The sequence below is a fragment of the Eschrichtius robustus genome, chromosome 13 (genome assembly GCF_028021215.1).
Source record: "Eschrichtius robustus isolate mEscRob2 chromosome 13, mEscRob2.pri, whole genome shotgun sequence".
Taxonomy (NCBI): Eukaryota; Metazoa; Chordata; class Mammalia; order Artiodactyla; family Eschrichtiidae; genus Eschrichtius; species Eschrichtius robustus.
In genome coordinates, this window is record NC_090836.1 from 98,534,033 (window position 1) to 98,553,077 (window position 19,045).

At 38.2% G+C, this 19,045-nt stretch overlaps 1 protein-coding gene across 4 annotated transcripts in view; it reads right to left on the reverse strand.

Annotated features, from left to right (window-relative positions):
* Positions 1-18,791, reverse strand: part of MRTFA (myocardin related transcription factor A) — a 104,129-nt gene extending 85,338 nt beyond the window's left edge. For 2 of the 4 annotated variants that reach the window (XM_068560145.1, XM_068560144.1), the window contains exon 1: positions 18,571-18,791. In XM_068560145.1, coding sequence (XP_068416246.1) covers positions 18,571-18,616 — 46 coding nt within the window. In that variant the 5' untranslated portion in view covers positions 18,617-18,791. The remainder of the gene's footprint in view (positions 1-18,570) is intronic. The other 2 variants (XM_068560143.1, XM_068560146.1) reach the window with 2 other exon arrangements.
* Between the last annotated feature and the right edge of the window lie 254 nt (positions 18,792-19,045).

Sequence of the window (19,045 nt, forward strand, 5' to 3'; positions counted from 1 at the left end):
AATGACGCACGCTCCCTCAGAGGGAGGAACAAGAAAGAAAAAAAAAAAAAAGAAAAATCAAAACTTATTCTTCCCAGTGCAATAAATCAAGAGACAACCGCCAAGTCCTAAAAAATAAAGTATGAGTGAAGTTAAACTATACACTGTTTGTTTTGCCAAGGCCCCTCGTAGAAGCACAGAACCAGGATGAGAGCTGTGGGATAGGAGAAAAGGCAACTGCAGAACCAGCAGTCCAGCCAAACAGACAGATAATTCTCTAGGTTCTTTAGGGAATCTCTAGAAGACTGATAATGTGTACATTTCCAGCCACTGTATAATTTATGATAACTAGAGCAACTAAAGCAAAATGACTGAATTGGTGGTTGTGGGGTAAGGAAATGGAATCACACATGAAACAAATCATTATTTAGGATTAAAATGTGTATTAGGTGGAAGGCTGAAAAAACCAAAGGAAAGTATGTTTAATCAACTTCTTGGGGAAAGAGTATAAGGCTGACCATAGAGAAAGCAAACTCATCTGAGGGGCTGGGAGGGCTCTTGGACCTCTGGCTGCCTGCAGATAGATAAAAGAATGAAATAAAATCAGAATTGCTGGGACTTCCCTGGTGGTCCAGTGGCTGGGACTCCGAGCTCCCAATGCAGGGGGCCCAGGTTTGACCCCTGGTCAGGGAACTAGATCCTGCATGCCGCAACTAAAACCCGGCGCAGCCAAATAAATAAATTAATTAATTAATTAATTTTAAAAATCAGAATTGTCCCCTCAGAACTCATTTACAGATCACAGAACTTTACAGTTAGAAAGGGCCTAATGCTTACAAGAAAATGCTAATGATGAAAATATTGTTACATCTGTATAGCACTTCCCCTTTCAAAGTACTTTCATTCATTTAGTCCTTAAATAAACTAAACTATTACATAGCTGCTGTGTGACAGGAACTGTGGATATAGAAATAAGACACCATCCCTGCATTCAAGGAGCTTACTGCTGAGCTCTGCTAGGAACAATAATGCAATAAAACTAACCGTCTGGTCGTCTGTCCCAAGTATAGGAAGAGCACAGGAGAAGGAGCACCTAAGTCCATCTGGAATCAAAGACAGCATGCATCTCGGAAGAGGGAGCCCTTGAGTTGGGACTTGAAAGCAGAAGTTAGTCGGCTGGCAAACAGAGAGAGGAACGGTCAAGGCAGAGGGAAGATTATATGCAAAGGAATAGAAAATCAAAAGAGCACAGAATGTTCTGGAAACTAAAAGCAGTTTAGCATTGCTGGAGACTGTGAAGTTAGAAGTGATAGGAGGATAATTAGTCAGAGGCCAAATAGACAATATAATAAAGTATAATAGTTTAAATTTTACCCCATAAGAAATCGAAGCATTCTAAGAATAAAATGATTAGAATTGATTGTAAGAAAAAGTATCTTGGCAGCTGTAGGAAGGGCAGACTAGAGAAGAACCAGGTTATAGGCAGAGAGACTAGTAAGAAGGCTACTGAAACCACAGTGAGAAACGATGACAGTCTCATCTAGGGCAGTGAGACAAAATAGGAGAAGTCAAAGCAAAGGTAGAATCTACAGAACTCAGAGACCAAATAGATGTGAGGAATATAGGCAAAGAGGAATTGAGAATGACTCCTGATTTTCTGGGTAGGAAACTGGTCTCGAGTTAGGGAACGCAGGGGTAGCCGTGGGGACTGGTAACAGCAACTTTAAATCTGTAGAAGCCTGAAGTGTATGTAGTCGTCTAGATGTCCAGGTGGAAAGAAGTAGTAGATTAAATGAAGCTACTAGAGCTCAGGAAATATGGTGGGGCTAGAGATATAGATGCAGACATCCTGAATAAGTGGTAGCTGAAGCCACGAGTTGGGATGAGATTGCTAGGGAGAATGTGCAGACTGAGAAGAAAAATGGGTCATGGACTAACCCTGGGAAAAACTGACATTTAAGGGACAGGAAGAAGAAAAGACTGCAAAAGAGATTCAACAGTGGACAGAGAGGTAGAAGGCAAGTTGAAGAGAGAATGTTGTCTATAGTTTAGCTGCCCAGATCTGAATACCTTTCCTATTTGGGGGAAATTCCAAGATAGGGGGAAGGCAGGCCTCTCTTCCTACTACAGAGTCCCTCTCTCTGCATCCTGGCATCCAGCTCACAAATACAACCCAAGTCCAGCCAATCAGATCCTCTCATCTAGAACTTTGAAAATTGGGGGAATGACACAAATGTGGAAAATATAATCAGAAGTTATCCCTGGCACTATGGCAAGGATCTACCGGTGGCACTGCCAATAGCTGCAGGCATTCACTGGAGACCAGGCCAGCAGCAGTGGCAGAGAAAGTCCAGTAAGCAGTGCCAGTGACAGAGTCCTCAGCAGACTAGTCCTGTGACATGGTCTTCGCTATGTCTTGCCTCGCTCAGTTTCTGCTCACTTTCCGACCTTTGTTAGACAGCCTTCTTATTAAGGCTGCGCACTATCCAATACTCTTCCAAAAAATTGATTTTATGCTTAGATTAACCAAGATCACACAAAGAACCCTGAGTAGTATAGAGTAAGGAGAGAGCACTGAATAGGGTCAAATGGTAAAGAAAAGTCAAGTAAGAGGAGGCCTAAAATGCGCCCACTGCATAGGGTGACTAGTAGTCAGCAGTGTTCTTGGTGACACTGTTCACATGTGTTACCTCATTCCACCCTCACAACACCTTCTGAGGAAAATAAAGCAGGTACTACATCTTTATTTTATGGTGAAAAAATTGAGACTAAAAAAGATTAAGATCATACAGTTCTTTTGATTATCCGCAGTTGCTCTCAAGAAAGTTACTTTATAGATGCTCATTAAAGGAGACGTTAAATGTCTACACTAATTCTTACACTGAATGTCAACTAACACAGATGATGATCACATATGGTCCCCAATCCTGGACTTCTAGCTTCTTCAATTTTGGCAATATAAAGAGGATCCCAACAAAAGAACTAGGATTCTCATAGACAACCACCCAGAAACATACCTCAAGGAACATGAGGCTCCTTGCCATCACCCTTCCATGGCTCATTCAGGGTGCCTTGGCCACTACTTAAAGAATATATCATCAGCTACAAGGACTCCTCAAGTGGAAGAAGGGATCTTCTATCCCTGACCATGAGAACCACTGTGGGAATGAGAGGTTGAGAGCTTTCAGAAGAAGATGGTTATTTCTCAACTTCATTCCTTTGGGATATGTCACAGCCAGGAAGGGAGAAATTGGAAATAGCAGCTTTCACAAGCTGCCAAATCCATGTCCTAGTCCCAGGGGATAATTAGCCAATGAGGTTTTGTAGAGCTGATGTAATGTTGGCAGAGGCTAATGCTTTATGTTTGAACATGTAGCCTCTTGATATTTAGCTACAGGGCTAAAAGGGATGACATCCTGAAAAGCCAAGAACCCATAACACCACCACTTAGCAATCTGCATCTTTAAAGTAATTTGTAAACTAACTGATCCGTCTTTATTATGAATAGTGTACAAGAGCATTTGTTAAACTATACATTTTCTAAATCTTATTTTATGTAACTCTTTTACTAGGAAAAGAAATTTCCAAACACCTCCAAAGAACAAAGATAATTTAGAAAGCCTAAAGTAACAAAAGAAAGAAATTAGAAGGAAGGAAAGTCTTCCTAGGAATAAAGTCTGTTTGTGGTACTTTAGTCCCACTACCAGCACGCCAAGTTTAAGGCTGTCTAATGTTCTTATGAAAACAATTTTTGAAACTGAGTAGATTGAGACAAGCGCTTTCAGGAGCACCACATATCTCACAAGAGTACTCTGAAATGCAGGAGGTAAGAAATCAATGGGCAAGAAGCAGAAGTATTCAGACATTAAACTCTTGGTTTGAGCTTGAGCTTTTAAATTGCAAAATGAATGCTTGCCACTTTAATAAAAATTAAGTCCTTTGACTTTAATATGCCATGATGGGGGCTTCCCTGGTGGCGCAGTGGTTGAGAATCTGCCTGCCAATGCAGGGGACACAGGTTCGAGCCCTGGTCTGGGAGGATCCCACATGCCGCGGGGCAACTAGGCCAGTGAGCCACAGCTACTGAGCCGGCGCGTCTGGAGCTTGTGCTCCGCAACAACAGAGGCCGCGATAGTGAGAGGCCCGCGCACGGCGATGAAGAGTGGCCCCCATTTGCCGCAACTAGGGAAAGCCCTCGCACAGAAACGAAGACCCAACACAGCCAAAAATAAATAAATAAATAATAATTTTAAAAAAATAAAGGAATTCCTTTAAAAAAAAAAAATGCCATGATGATCTCCCAAAGCCTCAGACAAAATTAAGTATATTAAAAAGGAAAAAATTTAAATTCTCTCATCAATTGGCCAAAACATAATGCTCCCAAATATGTACTAGCTCCTTACTTGAAGCAAGAGATAACTTTTGGTTCAACCTGGGGCAGAAGTGTATCTAGTGATAGAGATACAAATACTCTGTAGTTTATATATCTTGACAATTTCACAAAAAATTGAGAATGACTTTTCTCAAAATGAATGATGGAGACGGAAAGATGGTACAAAAAACCATGACCCTCTACATCTTATAAAGGAACTAGAGACTCATCCTTAGCGGGATAACTCTGTACTTGCTCTTCGAGAAATAGTTGGGCTGGGGAACCTAATACCAAATGTTCCAACAGTGGCTTTCTTCCCAATCTCTCCAATATTTCACATTCACTTCATTCACTCATTAACATTTATTCAGCACCAACTAGGTATCAAGCTAGATAGATGCTAGATATAAAGTGGCAAAACAAAATTAACAGGTAAGATAAAATTAAAATGAACAGTAACAGGTAAGGCCTTCATAGCGTTTATAAACTAGTGAGGGAAACACACATTAAACAATCAAAAAGTCCCACAAATAAACATATAATCTCTAAGTATAAATGTATGAAGAAAGAGAGAATGAGAAAGAATAAAAATAACCAGAGTGGAGGGGCACGCTTAGGGGGGCATTCTCTGAGACCCTAAGGAAGGATGGAACCTAGAAAGCAAAAGGAAAAAGATCAGGAGGTGCAGCTGGAGAAGTAGGCAGGAATGGATAAAATGAACCATGCACACTGAGAAACTCACCTACTACTTCATGAGTACAAATACTGACTTCAGAACTAGATATCTACGCTCTTATTCTAAACTATCGAAACTAGCATATGATCCCTATGCAGGGGACCACGTTTTTCTAGATTCTCAAACACTTTTCATGTAACACCTATGAAATTCTAAGAGTACATCAAAAAAAGTTTTCCTTCAAATTTATCAAGACTTTCCTAAAAACATTCATACTAACCACCTTAGTTGGGATTAAATATAAATTTAGTAACACTGAGTCAGTTGACCAAAAGCCAAGCTGCAAGGGGATCTTTAGCAGAAAACTAATGGGAGATTATTTGCAAACATCTCATGGACTGACTTAGCAGATATAAAACTCAGCTGTTAGGATGTTCTGAAAGCTCTATATTACAGAGCTCAGAAGAAAAGGGGGAAGGAGGCAAGGAGACCTTTTTTTCTCACCAGAGTCAGCAAGGACCTTCACATAGAAAATGTTCCTACTCTAAAGATATACAGATTTAAATTTACTTCCTACCCACAGAAACTATTTGCTACATCGGAAAAAATTTCTAATGCACGTTTATGGCAACACGCTCAGGAGGTTTTGCTTAGTTTCAAACATATGAAGCTGGTTTGGGCCATGGGTGTTGAGTCAGAGATCTTGCTACACTGCAACTCAAAATAGCGTCCTTTCTAATCCTTGTGAACAGGTACAAGAATCACTGTTAAAAAGAGAGAAGCTTCTAGGCAAAGGTTAGGGCTTGTATGAAGGCTTTCTAAGTTGGGTTAAATGTAGGGGAAAAGGTCATCCTTATGTAGAGAGGAGATCTAGGACAAGAAAACTTAATACAGATATTCAAAAAGAGAAAAAAGTTAGAAATGTGTTTAACAATTATGTCATAGTGTTCTGGGGGTGCAGGGGATAAGGCAGGGTGGGAAGAGGGTAAAAAAGAAGGTAGGCTATGTAATGAAAGAACAGGACAAGGAACCTAGACAAGCTGGGTAGCCTGTCAAGAGCTACTATATATTTATTGGGGGATAAAAGTTCACGTGGAAAGCAATATAATGTAGTGGTAAAGAGCATGGATTCTGAAGCCAGACCATCTGGGTGCAATCTTAGTTCTACCACTTACCAGGTGTGTGGACACGTTCCTTTATCTACTTTGCCCCTCAATTTCACCATCTGTAAAATGGGATAATGAGAGCATCCATTTCACACAGTTATTGCAAAGATTAAAAGAGCTAATATATGTAAGGAGCTTGGAACACTGGCACATGGTAAATCCCATTTAAAATGTGTTAGCTACTATTATTTTATTTTAAATATATTTCTACATTTTTCCTGGAATTCTTATAAAATATACTTAGAATTCCATACTCTATAAATGTGTCTCTTATGTTTTGTGGTTTGTTGCATTGTCCTGTTTGGTCTCTACTAGTTTTTTTTTTTTATTTCTTCTATTAAGCCACATATTAAAGAGATATGCAAAAATGTAAAACAATGCCATTCTCTTACTAATTTTTTATTTTAGAAAATACAGCTATTTTTCTTAAAACATGTTATCTATGTTAACATATTAAAGGGATTTTTATTTAAGTATAGTTGATTTACAATATTGTGTTAGTTTCAGATCTGCAGCAAAGTGATTCAGTTATATACATACATATATATAGTTTCAGATTATTTTCCATTATAGTTATTATAAGATACTGAATATAGTTTCCTATCTCTAATTTTTAATGATTTGTTTTTCAAATACAAGGCTGTCTTGCCTAAGCTTAAGGGAAATAATAAAAATTTTCTTCACCTGTGGAGAATTTTAAATGGGAAGTACTCTACCCCTGGGTTTAGGCATGGTTAGGCCCAAGAAATGAGTGAGGGCAAGGGAAGGAAACCTCAGGGAGAAAGCTCAGGAACCACCTACAGAGCTGGTTTTGCTAATTTAGAGATTATCTTCCACAACTGTTCTCAAAGCTTGGAGGTTTTTGTGTAATATGGCACACTTCCTGACAAGAGATCAGGGAGACAGAGGTGATGTGGGTGGGAAAGAAGTTCACACACTTGGGGTTTTGTTGTGTTTTGTTTGGTTTTTTAAACATTACCTAGCAGTGCTACCTCCTTTTCTCCTTTTGGCTTACTTCCTTCGAGAGTAATTTTAACTCCAATCTCCTGGTGCCCAAATTAGCTCAGGGTACTCCAGAGTGTATGAAGGTGAAAGGCAGTCAACCTGATTTGTTATACCCAATGGAACATTTTTCTGTTGTACATAAAAGGAAAAAAGCAACAAAAGCCCATAAAATGTTCCACAAACTTTAAACTTTAAAAAAATTTTTAGAATAATCACACCCACTCATAGGTTTTGAAAAGCACAGCAACAGAATCACAATAGTTCAAAAGCATAAGAGCACAGTCTGACTGAAAATGATCAATCTAATTTCACTTTGTAAACTGACTAGATGGAAAAGGGAGATAGAAATTAGCAATAGAAGTCAGAGTCCACCAAGTTAATTTTTTAAACAGTTGTTAGCCTTGTATTTATAAAGACAAGAGAGTTTTAATGTAAAGGTGACTTTAAGCTTAAAACAATCAGAGATAATTTTACAAGTTTTTGAAATCAATTTTATTGAAATTTAATCTAGATATGATAGCCTTACCCATTTTAAGCATACAAGTGCAATGCCTTTTGACAAATGTATACACCTGCATAACCAATATGACAATCAAGATACATGATATTTTCACCCCCTCAAGTGCTCTTATGCCCCTTTGTAGTTAACTTCTCTTTCTGCTTCTGGCCCCAGGCAACAACTGATAGGCTACCTGTCACTCTAGAGAAAGCTGCATTGTTTCCCTCAGACTTTTTTTTAAATTGCGGTATCATTCACATTCTATTCAATTCACCCATTCAAAGTCTATAATTCAGTAGTTTTTAGAATATTCCCAAAGTTGTACAACCATCACCACTATCTAGTTCCAGAGTATTTTCAACACCCCCCAAGAAATCTGCATCTATTAACAGTCATTCCCCATCACTGTCCTACCCCCCAACACCAAGCCCTGGCAACCACTAATCTTTCTGTCTCTATGGATTTGCCTATTCTGGACATTTCATATAAATGGAATTATACAATATGTGGCCTTTTGTGTCTATCTTCTTTCACTTGGTGTGTTTTCAAGGTTCATCCATTTTATAGAATAGTACTTCGTTCCTTTTTATTGGTGAATAACATTCCATTATAAGGATATACTACATTTTGTTTATCCATTCATTAAGTGATGGACATTTGGGGTGTTTCCACTTTTGGCTAACGCTGCTATGAACATCTGTGTACAAGTTTTTGTGTGGAGCGATGTTTTCAGTTTTCTCGCGTATACATCTAGGAGTAGAATTTCTGGGTCATATGGTAAATCTGTTTAACTTTTTGAAGAGATGCCTAACTGTCTGCGTTTTCTTAAACTTTTTATTTTGAGATGATTATAGATTCCCACCCAGTTGTAAGAAATAATTCAGAGATCCGGTTTACCCTTCACCCAGTTCCCCCCCACCACCACCGCAATGATAACAGCTTGCAAAACTATAGTGCAACATTACAACCATGATACTGACACTGATACAATCAAGATACAGAATATTCCATCACTACAAGGATCCCTCATGTTGACCTTTGATAGCCACAATTACTTTCCTCCCAGCATCACCCCATCTCAGCCCCCAAGAGGCATCAATCTGTTTTCAATAACTATCATTTTGTCATTTCAAGAATGTTATACACATTATTCCTCCATGCTACAATGCTGGGTACTCAGTAATTTCAAATTGATTCATTGCTATACCTAATGGAAAAAATCATTTTAAGTTCTCTACCTATTCTCCCTAAGGGAAAATGCTTGGGGAGTCCACTGTTCAATAGTTCTCCTAATGTCATGACTTGATTTTATATGTCTCTTCAATATGTTTTTAAGGGATTTGGAGTAGAGCTTTAAACATCTTCGAATGCTAGTTGGGAAAACCCATATCTTTGAAAGCTAAATTACTTTGTGCCTTAAAAACGTGAATTTCACAAATAATTTTTTTTGGAATGATGTGTTTGAAATAGTTATAAATGCTTGCTATTTTTGCCAGTTTTAGGACTTTTTAATATTTGCAATTTGTTAATACTCTTTTAGAAGCACTATGTGTGTGTGTGTGTGTGTGTGTGTGTGTGTGTGTGCACGTATAATTATATTCCTAGTCATACTTAATAAAAAATAGTTTGAAACATAAAAAAAAAAAAAGAATGTTATACAAATGGAATCATATAGGTAACCTTTTCGGATTAGCTTTTTCACTCGGCATGATTCTTTGGAGAGCTGTCCAGGGTGTGTTTTATGTATCAACAGTTTGCTCCTTTTTTAAAAAAAAAAAATACACCAACAGATCGTCTTTACTTCTTTCACCTGTTCACCTCCAAAGCAAAGTCAATAAAAATAAAATATCTGTTGGAACAACACTCTTCAACTTTAATACGCACCTGAGGACCTTGTTAAAATAAAGATTCTGATTGCACGTCTGAAGTGGAGCCTGAGATTGTGCATTCCTAACAGGCTCCCAGGTGATACAGATGATGCTGGTCCTTGGAACACACTTTGAGTAGCAAGGTGTTAGAAGGGTTAGCAAGGTTACAGCATCCATTTGGATAGCCTACTTAATGTTAAAACCATAAATTTTCAATACTCTACACAGCCAAATATTTTATAAATTTGTCTTATGGCACTGATTTGAGGAATATAATTCTTCAATATAAGTGCTTCAGTTCCTATCTACAAGGCAAAGATGAGGCAATATGAATTTTGGCTTTCTGATAAAGAGTAGATGGATTGTTAAGAGGATTTTCACACTTACCCTACAGTCAAAGAACAAAATATACTACAGAAAGGTACTTTTAAACAGTTAAAACATTTTATACTAACACCACTATTTTATGCCTAAGAGAACTCAGATTTTTCTTACCCATCAAAAACAAACAAAAAAACTTAGTGTGTTTTTAGTTCATAAAAACTTTGCTGAAAGGTTCAGCAAATTGAGAGTAAGTTACCGTGCACGGGAAGGATCTGCAGCTCTGCCAAGAACACGACCTAATACAAACACTGCGAAGATAAATTTCAACAAATCTTACAAAATAGAAACAAAGGCAAAAAACATAAAAGAGGTTTAGACAAACTAGACTGGTCAGATGGAATAAGGGATGGAGTGCCTCCTTATCATTCACTGTTTGGTCAGTGGAGTGCTGTGACAGAGGTCAGAGGTCCCAAAATCAACAGTTCTAGCTCCTGATCCAAGACACTATTCTTCCAGTCATTTTCTGCCTCTTTCAACTACCTATGTGTGTACACACACACACACACACACACACACACACCTATTTAATATGAGCTTTATTTCAATACAACAGAAATATATGCTTAAGATGGAAAATTAGAAAGATACAGGAAAACTCAAAGGAAGAAAAAAAAATCCACTATGAAATCCCACTACTCAGAGACAGCTATTAATATGCTGATGTATATCCTTACAGCCATTTTTTTAGGATTATATGGATAAATGGTAAACATTTTCCCACATCTTTAAATAACCTTATGACTACATTAGTACCAATTATATGAATATATCATAAGTTATTTAACCAATACTCTATTGCTAAAGTATTGGTTGTTTCTGTTTGTTTCTGTTTTTTCTATCATAAAGAATACTGCTGGGGATATATGTATACATATAGCTGATTCACTTTGTCATACAGCAGAAACTAACACGAAATTGTAAAGCAATTATACTCCAATAAAGATGTTAAAAAAAATACTGCTATGAGCATCCTTATACACACACACACACACACACACACACACACACACACATATATATACCTTTTAAAATATCTTTAGAACAAATTTCCAGAAGTACTTCAAGATTAAAGAAGAAAGATATTTTTTAAAAATTTATGAGTTGCCAAATATCAAGAGAGTTGTGGCAAGTTGTCAGAATATCCAGGAAGAAATAAAAACTATCTGCACCTAATAGTATTCAAAGCCCAACAACAAAAACCAAAAACAACCACAATAACATCAAAAAACATACAGCATTTATTATGTACCAGGAACTGTTATAAGCATTTTACATACATTAAGTTATTTAATACTTAAAACTTCTTGGGGTTGGTATTGATACTATTACCTTTTTTTTTTTAAACAGACGAACCAACAGGCACAGAGAGGTTAAGTAATTTGCCCGAGGTCACAGAGCTGGTAGTAGTGGCAGAGCTAAGAAACCTGGCTTCCAAAGTCTACGCTCTTGAACACTATACCTATTCTTCCCAACCTTTTTGACATCAGGACTCCTTTACCCTCTTATAGTTACTGATAATTTCAAAGAGCTTTTGTTTATATGAGTTATATCTATTACTACTTATCATATAAGAAATTAAAACTGAAAGCATTTAAAATATTTATTATTTCTTTAAAAAAAGCAATAAACCCAACTATATGTTAACATATATATTTTTATGAAAAAATATAATTATTTTCCAAAACAAAAAAAAAAAGCAAAAAGAGTGCCATTTTACCATTTTTGCAAATCTCTTTAACATACAACTTACTAAGACAGATGAATTTTCATACATGACACTGCATTCAATCTGTTGAGATATCATACCACCATGTAGCTCTGGAAAACTACACAGGTACACTCATGAGTGGACAATAGTAAAAAAGGCAAATAACACCTCAGTATAAATATATAAAGAGCTTCCATCTCACATCCACTGGAAAGGTCTCAGAGATGCCCAGAGGTCCCCAGACCACACCTTGAAAACCACTGCACTAGTTACTGCAGTGCATGCTACACAGAATAGTTGAAAGGCATGTCCTCAGGAACATACCTGCCTAAAACATATTCCAAAAACATATCCCAAATTTTTTGGTAAATCATTTACTCAAGAATTATTATTAAGTGCATACTATGCACCAGGTACCCTTCCAGGCACTGGAAACACAGCAGAAAAACAAGAGAGAAAAATCCCCTACTTTGAGGTATTTATTTTCTTGTAGGGAAAGACAGCAGTAGCCAATAAACAAATAAATCACATATAGTCAGTCCTGCATATCCACAGGCTCTGCATCCACGGATTCAGCCAAACACAGAATGAAAATATTTGGGGAAAAAAAAAAAATTCCAGAAAGTTCCAAAAAGCAAAACTTTAATTTGCTGCGCAGGCAACTATTTACACAACATTTACATTGTATTAGGTATTATAAGTAATCTAGAGATGATTCAAAATATACGGGAGGATGTGCAAAGGTTATATGCAAATACTATACCATTTTATAAAAGGGACTTGAGCATCCATGAATTTTGGTATTGGGGGTGGGGAGCGGGCTGGAACCAAGTCGGCCCTTGGTTTCCCCACAGAAACCAAGGGACGACTGTATTCTGTCAGATGGTAAGTGGTACGAAGAAAAATAAAAGCAGAATTTTGAAAAACAGGATGGTCAGAGAAGGCCTAACTGAGAAAGTGACATTGGAACAAAGATCTGAAGGAGGTGAGGGAGCAGGCCGTGAGGCTACCCAGCAAAGAGTGCTCGAGCAGAAAGAATACCAAGTAGGAAAGCCCTGAAACAGGAGCACAGCCTAAGGTGTGCAGGGTCAGCTGAGAGGCCAGCACGGCTAGGACAGAATGAGCAAGGGAAGAGGAGGAGGAGTGTAGTCTGAGAGTTACAGGGCTGGGGCCTTGTAAGGACTTGGGCTTTTTCTGTGAATAACAACCAGTGGCAGGTTCTCAGTGAGGAGGGATACGATCTGACTTTTCATTCTAAATGGAACGTATAAGTAAGTAGTGTTTCAAGTAAAAAACCTAAATGTAAACATATATTCCATCTCTTACTGTGTGTCTTGAAGCCTCTCTAAGCCTCAGTTTCCTACCCTACAAAATGTGAAGGTACAGATACCTTAAAATTGTTGGGAAGATCAAATAAGATAATACACATAAAAACACTTTAGAAGTGTGATACACTATAAAAATTTCACTACTGAGTTTATTTTCACTATGTAATTGCCACAGATACCTCTTTTCTAGGCCCTCTGTACTCTCACTAGACTGCTGCCACCACCCCATTTATGTGGCTGCCGTGAGATTAAGGATGCCCTAGACCCCTAACAACATGAGCTCAGCCTGATACTGCCCTTGAGCTTGTTGAGAGCAAGGCAGAGAACGTTGTTTTTTGTTGTTGATGGCAGAGCGGGAGGTTTTTAATTTTTTTCCCCCTTGTTATTACAAAGAAAATCCTTTCAAAAATAATGCATGTGGTAATCATAAAAGTGAAGTTCCAAAAAAAACAAGACTGTATGAGACTCATCTTTATTTAATTTGGCACTGTTTTAATAAAGCTAAAACTGTGGTTCATGGTCTTGACAGCTTGCCTCATCCAAAAGGAAACAAAAGGGAAGAAAAAAAGATAGAGACAGACAGATGAATTCAAATTCCTTTGATCTAGGTCCTTACTCTAAGGGGACCCCAGATAAATTAATAAGTCAGAGAAAGGGCAGTAAAGATGTAATCCAGAATACTGATGACAACATCTGTTTGTCTGCCTACCTGTCTTCTGAGATCATCATCAAGGTATGAGATCAGCACTCAGGCCAGAGAAGGCAGGGCAAGATGGAGGTCCACCAGGGAACCAGGGAACCACAGGGCCTGTAGCATCTGACTCCACTTCCCAGGGGCAGGAGGTAGACACCCAGGCACTGGTTTTTATCTCCACCTCTTAAGATGTGAGTCATTCTGAGTAGTGGGAGAAACCTGCAAGGGAAAACCCAAAGAAACCAAGATCTCTGGGGGAAATTATAAACAATCTCATACATCAAAGGTCTCTGATGGTTTCTTTGTAAGTATGTTATAGCAGAAAGAGCACTGTCATGGGAGTAAGGAAATGAATTCTCCTTCCATCTCTGCCACTAATTAATCATGTGACTTCAGGAAATTAACTAACCTCAAAGGGCCAAATTCCTCATCTTAAATAACGGAGAGGACAAGAAAATACCTAAGGTTTCCTTCAAGCTCTAAAATTTCTTGAACATAAACAAAAACATATTTTTAAAAGCCCACATTAACATTTAGAGTATTAGTAGATCCAAAAGGTAGTTATTGCTGAAGGTTCTGGAGTTTTTCACTAGCGCTATAGACCCCTGAGTGATGTGAACCCAAACAGGGGGCCCTTCCTTAAAGAATTAATGTATCACCTAAAAGGGCAAAAGTTGTCTGCCCACCATCTTCCTTTAACTTTATTTTTATGAATTACTCCTCCTCTCTCTCTAACCCATACTATTATAAAATATACAGGTCAGAGGCAAACTGTAATGATTAGGGAACCAGAAGTTAAATAAATATGCAAGAATTAGGTACACAGACATCAAGGAATGAGAGAGTAAATGGACCGAGGCAACACTTTTATATGGTAGCATGTATGGGGTACACACATAAAAAATTTAAAAGGTATATACAGTTAAAAGCAAACTAACAAAGCGGTTTTCTAAGGGACAAATCGAAGAGGGTAATTAGAGGACTTCAGTGTACACTGTGCTGCATTTCTCAGGTTGGATAATGTGTCCATGGGCTTGTGTGTTCTATATACTGTTGTAATATGTACTCTACATGTTCTTTCACAATTATGGGGTATCCCATAATCATAATAAATTTAAAAGAGAACTCCATTCTTTTGTGGAACAAAAAGTCTCTTCTGTCCCAATCCCCCAGCTCTCCATCCCTTCTCCCTAAGGCAGTCACTGTTGCCAGTTTCTTACAGTCCTTCCAGAGATATCCTATACAAGACAAGAGTGAGGAGGGGCGTGTAGGGTGTGGATGGAGTCTGTGTGTGTGCATGGGTGGGTGGGTGGGTATGCAGAGACATGCGTACAGGAGAGACGGAAAAAACAAACTGACTCCCTAACCGTGCCTCATCAAGATCAGGTGTATATCATGTGACCAAACATACCTAGGAAATTGCTTCAATCCTTTTCTCTACAAAGGGAACTATGATCCACTGTTGTACAGTTATAAACTAGTAAGAAGACTGCACTGGCTGGATGCAGGGACAGGGCCTGCCTGGTCAAAGCCTTACATATTAGCTGTCAAGGGCTGAGCCCTGGCATTCCTTGGTTCTAAAACATACCAGAGTCAGTGCTGTGCCCCAATATTCCCTTAGTCTTAGCTTCAGAAATCCCAAATGTCCATCTCAGATAATTAGTTTTCTAATCACAATGACCTAGATAGGTTTCCATAGGGGTGATAGGTGCTTTAATCCTCTGTGACTTGATCAGAACACTTGGATTTAGCAGTACACATCGCAGGAAGACAGTGCACACTGCACATCCTGAGATGCGGAAGAACTTCAGTTTTGAAAGCTGTGCTTTCAACAGCACACGCTTAGGGCAAGGCCTGGCTAAGATACAGGATGATAGTTAGAGGATTCATGTCTTAATACAACAACAGATCTTAAAATACTTTCATAAAATCTTGATTTAGGACGCTTATGCCAATTTATTAGGGTAAGTATGCCAAACCAGATTTCTTCATTCATTAAAAAAATAAAACACATGGGGCTTCCCTGGTGGTGCAGTGGTTAAGAATCTGCCTGACAATGCAGGGACACGGGTTCGAGCCCTGGTACAGGAAGATCACACGTGCCACGGAGCAACTAAGCCCGTGCGCCACAACTACTGAGCCTGCGCTCTAGAGCCCGCGAGCCACAACTACTGAGCCCACGTGCCACAACTACTGAAGCCCGCGCGCCGAGAGCCCGTGCTCTGCAACAAGAGAAGCCACCGCAATGAGAAGCCCATGCACTGCAACAAAGAGTAGCCCCCACCAGCTGCAACTAAAGGAAGCCCACGTACAGCAACGAAGACCCAACGCAGACATACATACATACATATATGTATACATACATAAAAAGAAAATACATACTGAGTGTCTACCATGTGCCAATGTCAGGAGCCAATATATGGATGAATATATAGCCTTTGAGAAGCTAATAATCTAATTAGGAAGACATGAAAAACAATAATTAGTCTACACTGTAAAAGGTGGTGCTGCAGGAACAGAGAGAAGGAAGGGCTGACTCTATCGAGAGAGGTTTCACAGAAAGGCAGCATCTGTACTGGATCTCAAAGGGTCAGAAAGAGACCACCAGCAGTGAGGAGGATGAAAGTCTCCTCATGCAAGTATGCCTCACCAAAAATCTCCAAGCTTCAAATACTAAATGGAAACACAACGTATCCTGGAACTTTGCCGTAACATTCAGTATCTTAAAGTTTAATTTAGGGTGAAAACCTTGTATCTTGAATCTTGTCAAAGGAGTTTCATTACTTTAAACATTTCATTAAATAGTAGTTTCACCTATAAAGCATATATTCATGGAAATCCAAATACTTTACTGCTGGAAAACCTACAGCTCACATAGTCTAAATGTCTTGACTTTATAGAAAGAATGATAGGCTTTTTTTTTTATTAAAGCTTCATAAGAGATGCTTTTTCATTTCCTATCATACACCCATTATTTACTATTACAATCCAGTATAATGGTTACAGCTTCAGAAGAACACAGTAACAATTTTACAAAGCAACACAGTACTAAGGTTTTTGAACATTTAGGAACCACAAGTACTACAGCAATCAGTTTGCTATTACTCCTTTCTATAGCCAGTTTCCCTACTTTTATGAACATATGCAAAAGAAAAAGGTCCACATACATGCTATTCTCTGCAGACCTTTCATTCTACCTGTATCCAACACCCCTGTCAATTTCATCCATACTTGTCTTACGTACTATTATCGTTTAAAAGTTTTATGAAGTAGCTGGTCCAACAGATGGGTGGCTAGCCCTACCCAACATATGTCACAGGAAAACCAGCTCTTAGGCAAGACAAGAAAATATTAAGTAAGTCCCTTTCCCTTATCCAGCTAGGAACAGTGAGACACTAGCTCAGAGAAAAGCAATCTTTTTTTGTTGTTTTTTTTGTTTTTGTTTTTGTTTTTTCAGTTAAATTGAAGTTGGAAAAGCAATCTTTTAACTTTTATTAAGAAAAGTTACTGGACTGAGATTATCTGTAAGTAACAAGATGATCAAAGAAGGGAGAGAGAGTCCAAATGCTAACTTCTACTCCCTAAAATAAAATATGCAATGCCCACATACAGCAGAGAACCAGGATACAGAACAGGGAAAAAAAAAAAAATCTGACTCATTTTAACTGGGAACTATTTCATCAAAGACAGATGGGAAACATTCAGATAAGCATACTATCTTGTTTAGAACACAAAGCTCAAAAGATCTGTGGGAGGAAAAGGAAAGGAACCTGGAATGCAGAGCATACATGAACAGAAAGACTCAACTAATAACTGACTCATCATGATCTTATTTGTAAAACCAGAAAAAGCAGAACGGTAGCAATATCTTTCCTTTTTGTCCATACCCTGTCCATAAAGTGCAATGTGATAGCATCTGATTGTGTCTCCAGATGGATATCTGTGTCTTTCAACATACTATCTAAGCGCTCCCCGAGGAGAACAGTGAGACCAGTTCTGCCTGAGACAGTATCTGCCAGCACCAAGGAGTCTAATTTTCCTTTGAGTGAAGGCCAGTGGATGGGAAGAGGTCCCCAAATGCCACTTGTATGAATCTTTCAAGATATTCTCTGAAACAGGAAAACACTACAGACTACATTTTAGTAGAAGTCTAAAAATAACAAAAGAACATTCCCTATTTTTAGATATCTAACTTACAAGTTTAAGAACACTAAAAGAAATCATTAAAAACAAACTTGGATTTTTAAAATGTTTTAAAAGACACTTTTAAATTGGGAAAACTGTTTTTAAGAGAACTCCAAAAATCCTGCATTCCTTCTGTTGACTGGCTGCCTCCTTGCTCAAACTTCCTCATCTCCAAAACTCAGAGTCCCAATCCTACATGTTATCAAGAGCATTTCCAAAGAACCAAAAGATGATACAAATAAAAGATTTACCACAAAAGAGAAGAACAGCTAAGGAAAAATTTTAAGACACGCTTTCACAAAGAGTCATTTAAAGAAGAGTGTAGATTAGTGATTAAAGACAGTACTGTATAAAACAGCAAAAGCAATTTAATTATCCCTCATTAAAAGCAGCACCACGGACAATAAAAAAATACTTGATTAAAGAAGACAAGTAGTTTTTTCTCACATGTCTCCTCACTGAACAGTCTTAAGATCGGTAAGCATCTAATTCAAAGCTATGTCTGAAGATCTAAAATTTGCAATCAGGAAAATATTATTAATATTTTTTACAATAAAAACCTGAAAATGCAGTACATTTACTGGACAATTTATATTTACCCTCCCTCTATCTTCCTCCCCATCTCCATCCAATCCTAGTACAAATATGCCCAATGTTTTTTAAGAAACCTATGGCAAATAGGATTTGCAGGCAATACGGGAATTACCGGACTGTACAGCCATCATTAACATCTCAGGTTCCAGTAGCGTCATGACAGGTTCTTCTCAGAAACAAGAGCCCACAAATATAATGAAAAAACCTCAAAGTCGCAGAAGAAAGATGTTGTCTTCAGAGGCTACTAAAGCTTTCATAAATTCAGTCTCATGCCTTATGCTCAGATGAGACTGTGAGAACTCACTCCCCTTCTGAGTGCAGTTACCAATTTATCCACCCTTCACACAAGTCAGGATGGCACAGAGTTGATTTACTGCCGACAGGAAACCAAAAAGCACTCAAGTTAAGACATATGAAATGTGGTTAGAACAGTGAGTGAGCTCCTCCCCTTGCTATTCGTCTCTGGGGGGAGGGGAGAGATGGACAGAAAGACCTTCAGAAAAGAGATCAACTGCTTTTTTTCCCCTCTCTTTTCAAGAAGAGAAGACAAAGTTTTGTTCAAAACCTTAGTATGAGGGACTCTGCTG